The sequence below is a fragment of the Limanda limanda genome, chromosome 12 (genome assembly GCF_963576545.1).
Source record: "Limanda limanda chromosome 12, fLimLim1.1, whole genome shotgun sequence".
NCBI classification, from domain to species: Eukaryota; Metazoa; Chordata; class Actinopteri; order Pleuronectiformes; family Pleuronectidae; genus Limanda; species Limanda limanda.
The window spans coordinates 12,291,552-12,299,680 of NC_083647.1; the positions used below are offsets into that span (position 1 = coordinate 12,291,552).

Sequence of the window (8,129 nt, forward strand, 5' to 3'; positions counted from 1 at the left end):
AAAGAAAATGATTTAAAATTGTGCCTTAGTGAGAGAGATTAATATATCAATTTTGTACAGCGCGATATAGGACAACATTTACTTTCTGCCTCTTAAAAGAGTACTGTCGGTGGGATGGTTCTTATTTCAAATGTCACCCTTTACTAACAGTACAAGCAACATTAAAATGAACGTCAACTATGGAACATATAGACCCTTCAGACACTGACTGCTCATTGGTGATTAGTGGTTTGTAATCGTAATATTATAAATGTTATAATGGATAAAATTGGACTCATCTGACTCTGTATATACACCAATATGAGTTCGTTCAATCTTCTCTACTATGCATCAGAAACAACGACTGTGAGTAAACAGCAAGTTTGGGAATAAATCAGATAAAAGTGCATTTGCGGCAGATGAGTTTTTCTCCTCCAGAAAGTCCAGATGCAGGCCAGTTCAGAGCAGTCGATGAAGGATGACACTCTGCAGGGACACTGTGTAATGTCGGGGTTTGTCCGTACACATGCTGAGAGCAGCCGGGCCACTGCATCCACTCAGGAGAATAACTGTCCTCAGTCTCTATGGATTTTCTCCTCCTCTGCTGGACTCAGGGGATCAGTGGCGTTGTCCTCGGCCGCCTGTCTCTCCTGTTTGCCCGCCTGCAGTCTGTCGTGAGAAACCGTCCCCAGCACTTTGGCACTGTGCTCCTGTGCCTTGGCCCTGAGTGCAGCAATGCTGTTCTCTCTCAGTTCCTCTTTAGAAATGGTGGGCTTGCCGTCTGACCTCTTTTCCTCCGCCTCAGCCTCCTCTGACCTCTGAGAGCTGGGCTGCTGGGGCTCGTCGCACTTTCCTGTTGCCGGGGGAACGCCCGTCTCCATGGACTTTTTGTGCATCCCTGCAAAGAGTTGCGGGTATTCAGATTTAGAATTGCGTCTGTTGATTGGTAAGCCATCTTGGACTGAAAATAGCAAGCAAAAATAGTTCTGGTTTAGAATATAATGTCTGGACGGACAAGGGTAAATCATGGCCAAGGAAGAAGATGAAAATATTTGAATTTAAAACCAAATCTGTGCTGAATCGACTTCGGAAGTTTATTTGTTTTAAATGGTGGTTAGCAAATGAAAGTAACTCCTGTACTTAAAATAAAAAAGAAGACAGATTCTGCAAATACACTTTCACTCAGTCAACAGCAAAATGAGCACTTATGTCACTGGTGTAGAAATGATATTTATGTGTGAAGAACTTTAAATCAACTACATACAAAAGGTTTTAAATAATTTCAGAAGCTTGAGTCATACGGTTTAAATGCTCTTTACACTAAGAACACTTTAAACTGTCAAAATCCCCAAACCGTCAGCCTCACCGAGCAGCCAGGGAGCGCAGGACTCCATGATGCCGTCCTTGGCAGACTTGAGGATGGACTCAGGCAAAGGGATGGAATGCCTCACCATGGCTCCGTACAAGCCATACTCCGCCATGACAGTGCTGCGGCCCCAGCACTTCTCCCTCTTCCTCCACTTGGCTCTGCGGTTCTGAAACCAAACCTGTGACAGGACAACACATCACTTCAGCATTTAGTGCCAGACAGATATGTTTTGTTTGTGGGACGTTACCGATAACAATAATAGGGTGTGAAAAATTGTCATACCGATATAACGCCCGATACAAATAAAAAAAAAAATAATAATATATTTTATGTAGAATCTTAAATGCTCAAATGTTCTGTATTTTACACTTCTTTGTAAAAAATCTATTGATTAATTTCAGAAAATTTTAATAATAATAATCTACAATTTGTTATGGATAAAATTCCATTATGACGCCATAGAGATGCAGAGAAAGTGTTTTTCTGTATTATAAATTCTGTATAATAAAAGTTGACCCTAATCTATAATGATAAACACAGATACTGATAACCCTCACCCCCAAATGCAACTATCATGAAATTATCTGTTTATCTTGTACAACCTTTAGAAGCAGTACTGCAACTTCCGGCTGAAAACACTCATGTTCCGAGCTTAACGTTTGATGTACTCTCAAGAAACTATTTTTACAACGATCACTATTTTTGACAGTTGTTTTAGTTGGAGAATATGGAACCAAATGTGACTGGTGACCTTTAACCTGCGATGGCCAAAAATGACTCATAAGACTGTAGAAGCATTTCTGGTTTCAGAGAAGTTTAGATAATCCCTTCATTCCAGGATTCCCTTTTATAAGCCATTGAGTTACAGCTTTTAGTTGTACCCTGTCACTCAGTACCCAAATATTTCCATTCAGTGCTATGTTCTTTGAGCTTTGTTGTTTGTATATTCGATGTTGTATATTTGCTGGATGTTAAAATTGGCTGCAAATCAGTGAACCTTCAATATAGTTTTCTCTTTATTAACAATTAATAAATGATGACTAATCCTTTACTAATCAGTTATGAGCTGACATGAGTTTGAGATATAACGGTGCATTCATGAATGCTGGTAATCCACCAATAAATGCTTCATATTTTGTTACTAAATGGTCCAGATGTGCTGTGGCTATATATAATTGATAACGACCAATTAGTCAACAACATTTCTTACATGAACCCAAAGCTGTTTATATTAATGGGTTTTACTATATTAACCATGCAGGAGCCATCAGTTACCAACCCCTAATGAAAGTGGAATGCATGTGTTTATTTCACTGCAACTGAATTTCCACATATCAGTGGTTATTCTAAAGCTGCACGACCCACTCAGTGTTGATTCAGTGTAACTTGAGGTAGAAGTTGACTCAGTGCATTGATTCCCCATCATCCCCTGCTCCAGGTGAGAGGGATCTGTGGCTCCTGTCAGGCCTCATCTGCAGCTACCTGCTGCATGGAGCCATTATAGATGCTTTGACACATGCAGACACTGTGAGCCGCTGAAGGCCCCACGGGTTATCCGTCAGCTTAGAGAGGGGCCACATTGATTGTATGGCACAACACAGGACTGTTAAACACTCTACTTAGGCCCCTGTGATGGCTCCGGGAGGAAGAGGAGGGGGCCAGAGAGCAGACAGATATTAAATTGAAAAAGACCGAGCTTTCCACTCCTCCCCTCCTCCTCCTCCCTGGTAATTCTGATGATAACCCTTATTTCATACAATATACTTTTTTTTCTCCCTTTTTTTTGAGGAGAAATTGCTTCTCTGCTCCTCAAAAGAAACCCGGTGAGGAGCAGCGACCCTGGGGCGCGCAGAGGCTGATTGAAAAATAAGTTAATTTCGGGCCCAATCGATGGCGGCCAGGCGGGCAAATATCACGGGAAATTAAACTAGCGGGACTCCCGGGAGCAGCGCTATTGACCCGTGCTAATAAATTCAATGTAGTTATTTCATTTGAACTCCCTCCATGAGTCTGTGCAGCAGCAGCAGCCTCCAGAGCTGCTCTGATTTAACTAATTACACTCAATGAGAAAATTGGGTGTTAATTTTATTTAGGGTACAGCAGAGCCCTCCGTGGCTTATTTATTTATTTCCCCCCTCCTTTTTTTATTATTATTATTTATTCACTGTTGCAGCCCGTTAATGAGAATGAGATTAAAAAGGCAGCCCGGGCAGATGGATGGTGCAGGTCACACCGCAATCTTCCTCCGCCTTGATAGCTTGATTAGGTCGTTAGGCGCCTTCTCCGAGAACAAATTGTTTCACATCCAACTATAGTGCAGGCTGATGAGAGATTATCTGTCCTGGCGAGGATGCAGCAGCAGCAGCAGCAGGAGGAGGAAGAGAAGGAGGTGGAGGGAGACAGGGGGAGACAGGAGGAGACAGTGGGGGAGAGAGCGGGGCTCTGGTGATCGATCTGCGGCCGCTCACTCAGCCTGTCCCCCCCCCCCTCCCGCCTGCAGACACAGGCAGCCGGCGGCCTCCTCTCACACATCACCGCAGGTTATTAACACCAGTGACGGACGAGCCCACTGCATCTGGACCTACAGGTGCTTGTTTATTAGGTGAACCATTAGAATGACCGCGCAAATTAATTGGGGTTATAATTTAGGGGAAACTGCAAGTTCCCGTTTTAAAGATGCTTCCACTGATCACAAGATTATCTGATTACAAGATACATGTGCAAGGTGCCATTTTAAATTATATATATACGAAACTCTTTAACTGCCTTTATTGGTTTTTATTAGCCAGATATTTTGGACATATATTTGGCTGAGAGCATCTCAATAAGAATAGAAATATAACAATGTTATTTATTTAAACAGATTTTAAAACCATTTTAAGGAGCTTTTTGCGTATTTTCTTATTATCATTCAACCTAATTTTAGCCAAATATAAAATAAAAACGGCCAAAGAGTGTTATTTCTTGCATAATATTTCTTTAGGGCACATTGAATTGAGTACTTATCTGGGAATGTATCGAGAACCATACAAGACTTTATATAATTCATGTGAACTGGATTTAATTTAATTAAACCTCCCTAAAAAAAATCATACCCATATTAATAAAAACCTCCCATGTCAAAAATAATAAGGAATAGAAAAGCAGAATGGTCCATGCTCAAACACCAGAGGAGGAAAAGAGCTCCTGTTTGAATAATATTTTGAAGTAGTATTATTTGTTTTAATCTCCTAAAAGCACAGGAAGCCAACGAGCAGTTACCTGTATCCGGTCCTCAGGTAGCTCTGTTTTCATGGCCAGCATCTCTCGGGCGTAAACATCCGGGTAGTGAGCTTCATTAAAGGCCTTCTCCAGCTCCTCCAGCTGATAGGAGGTGAATATGGTCCTGCAGGAGAACATGGTGTCGTTTGAAATAGGATAAGTTCAACATGGAGCCTATTGTGCCAAGAAGGTGCTGAGGACCATGTTTACATTTCATTTAACTGAATTGAACGACATTAAAAATACAGTAGGAATAAAAACACAAATGTGAAGAACAATTGATATTTAGAAGGTGGAATAATCCCCGTCTTTTAATAATTTGGTGTCTTTAAATTAATCCATTTGAACTGCAAACCATGTCAGACAAAAGCTTGATATTTAAAAAAAGTAATGGAGGAAAATCTGATCAACCTGTGACTGATTTATAGAAAATATTTATCAATAAGACTGATTTGCATCCAAATAAAAACACAAAGAGCATTTATCAGCATTGCTAATGCAATTTTCGTGAGGTCAGATTTTCTATTGAAGTGAAACACATGGTGCATAAATAACAGTGAATTCATTCATCTCCTTAAAACAATAACATTATTAGCCTGTGAGCAGAAACATTAACTGACCGGTGACGTCTTTTCTTGCGTTTCTTGCTCTGACTTACAGATGACTTTGAGAGTTTCCGTTCATTTGAAGATAAATCCTCAGAGTCTGGATTAAAATAAAAGGAGAAAATACAGAGGATAAACAAAGAGATAACAGCATTTATCAGAAAAACACTGATTAGATTAGATTAGATTTCTTTATTTATCCACACAACGGGGAAATTCACTTGTTACAGCAAAAAAAGAGAAAAACAGAATTTAAATAACAGTGCCGAAGCAACAATAAAAAAGAAAGATCAAAATATATACACTACTAAACTACACATAATGAGAGTAAAAATATACAGAAAACAAAAACAAAAAAACAACCTGCAAAACAGACACTGTGCAAAAGCAGGTACTGGGGAGAAAGTGGAGTGATGTAAGTGTTATTGTAATGAAAACAAAAGTATTATAAGTAATATTGCAACAGTAGTGACCATGATACAGAAAAAATAATTAAAAGTAAGTGACCATAATATAATCAGCATCTGCTTGACACTGACAAAACAATCCTGTGTATATTAGTATACAAATAGCATTTTAAATATTACATTTCAATGAAATAACAATAATAGTAATAATAGAAATAATAATAATAGGAATAGAAACAAATAATGAAGGCTAATCATGATAATAAAGTGTAAATAAAATACGAAATACATGAAAGGTAGCTTGTTTATATGAAAAACACAAAGATACCATTGCAGTGGTTGCAATATTTAGGCTATCATTATTATCCACTATAAGAAAATGCTTATTATTATCTTAGTACATTATATTATATTATATACACCGTATTACTGGGGCTCACCTGAGCTGGCGGACTGGCTGATGTCCAGCGGGCCTGCGGACCTGCTGTGCGGCTGCAGGTGAACGTCCCTTGCGTCCGACAGCACCGTCTCCAGAAACGCGGGTTGGCTGTAAAACGACGGAATCCCACCAGGACCGATTAATCCCATCCCGACCCCCACTCCCAGTCCCAGTCCCAGTCCCATGCCGGCGTGGCCCAGCACGGACCTGGCGGCGATCAGGTGCGCCCCGGCCGGCAGCGAGCCCAGCGCGCTCCTCGGGGCCGCGCACGGCTCCTTGTTGAGCCCCAGGATCTCCTGGATGCCGAAGCCGGTGCACCGGGGCGGCGGGGGGGCAGCGGGGCTCTTCGGCGGATGGAGGCTGCTGCTGCTGCCCGCGGGCCGGAGGGAGCTTTTCTCCGAGAGGTTTAAACTTTCCGACAGCACGGAGCCCTGCTTCCCCGTCATGGTGATGCTGATGCTGCTGGACTTGGCCTGTGTTTCTGCGTAATGTCAGCGTCTCTCAGGCGGGTCCCCAGTGCATGGTCCTCCCACTGACACACACACACACAGGAGTCCTTCAGAATACGCCGCTTTTATCCAACAGGTCCATTCCGACCGGAGGCAGCTGCCTGCAGCCAATCAGCTGCGAGCTTTCAGGATTCCTGTGGCTCATGGATGTTATTATCCGCCCTCCAGGAGACGTATCTGCATTTACACTGGAGTGTATGGACACACAGGAGGAGAGGGTTCAGGCTCCAGAGAGGAGCGAGGTGTCTGCGAGGCTGCAGGAGGAGAAATGCTGACAATGACAACTGCATCACACAAAAGAACCAGGATATTTGTACCGACTTTAGAATAAAACTGCATGATGTGACTATTTCGATCTGTTTTGTTTGCTCAGGCCTGCACACTGATCTGTTTCCACAACTCTTACACTTTGAGATTCTGCAGGTTTAGATGAAATTACCTTAATTTCCCAGAATAAATCAGTATGTATTACCTCACACACACACACACACGAACACACTACATCTGTGCCCACGCAGCAACACGCTCTCACACACGGATGGATAATTGATCTCCAGATGCCAGGGGAAACTCATCACACGCAAATCAAAGGCCCACCTCCCTCCACACCAAAAACACAACAACCACGACAGCTGGACGATATGGACCCACTCCGCTGCACGGTCCTGCGTGGCACTAACCCCACAGCAGCAGCAGCTAGATACCACTAGTGAGCAGATTAAATAGGAAGTGATACAGTACATGGGCCAGAAAAGGAAAACTAATACATTTGCAACTGGTCTTTATCTTTTATTAACAATTATCATTTGACATAATACAAATCATATACCAAAAGGCCTATGCTACTTATAATAGGCCAATAACAATAGGCCTATTGCAAACTGTGCTGAGGCCTTGAAACAATATGCTGGTTAATGGCTAATTAAGACGTTATGATAATAACACTTAAATTTTAACATGAGTTATATTATGGCAAAAAAAACACTTTCCATGTCAGGAAGTTAATTAAAACAATTATTAGACTACAATATTGAATACAGATTGTATTTGCATTTTTAGTTGGCATCTGTTTTTGGATGTAGGCCTAGAATTAATTATTATAATTGAGAGTATATATCAAATTAAATAGAATTAGTTTTTTTAGAAGAATAAAGACCAAGGCCATACATTCTTCTTGGTGTGTCAGTGTCAGTCAGGTAATGTGACTGACATGAAACTTATTTTACAAAGGCTGTTTAAGGTGAAAATTCAAATGTGTAAAATTTGTAATTATATATGGTTTCGTTAATTGTCTTAATTGCTAGTGGCATCATTTTCATTTTTATTACATTTGTTTTGACATCACACGGTGGGAAATTGGTCCATTTTGTTGATTTGGTTTGCAGTAATGTTTACTTTGCACACTTGCCATGCACACACGTTGAAGTGATAACACAGTGATAAGGCAATAAGACTATTTGGAAATAGACTGAAATAATAAACACACATTTTACAGAGCAAAGCTAGGAAAAATGCTGGCTGATGCATGAGGACGTGACACGACGTGACTAAATAGTTTTA

The 8,129-nt window shown here is 41.1% G+C and overlaps 1 protein-coding gene across 1 annotated transcript; it reads right to left on the minus strand.

The window, feature by feature from the left end:
• Window positions 1–554: 554 nt before the first annotated feature.
• Window positions 555–6,506, minus strand: vsx2 (visual system homeobox 2). The gene is made up of 5 exons (XM_061083005.1): window positions 6,062–6,506; window positions 5,230–5,314; window positions 4,610–4,733; window positions 1,346–1,526; window positions 555–940 (listed from the first exon to the last, which is right to left on the minus strand). The coding sequence occupies exons 1-5, from the start codon at window positions 6,504–6,506 to the stop codon at window positions 555–557; spliced, it is 1,221 nt and encodes a 406-aa protein (XP_060938988.1).
• Window positions 6,507–8,129: the final 1,623 nt, after the last annotated feature.

Coding starts and splice junctions, on each gene's coding strand:
- vsx2 (XM_061083005.1), bottom strand. CDS start 6,506: ATGACGGGGAAGCAGGGCTCCGTGCTGTCGGAAAGTTTAAACCTCTCG. Junction 1,527..4,609: donor TACCTGAGGACCGGATACAG/GTAACTGCTCGT, acceptor GTCCTGTCACAG/GTTTGGTTTCAGAACCGCAG. Junction 941..1,345: donor CTGCGCTCCCTGGCTGCTCG/GTGAGGCTGACG, acceptor TGCTATTTTCAG/TCCAAGATGGCTTACCAATC.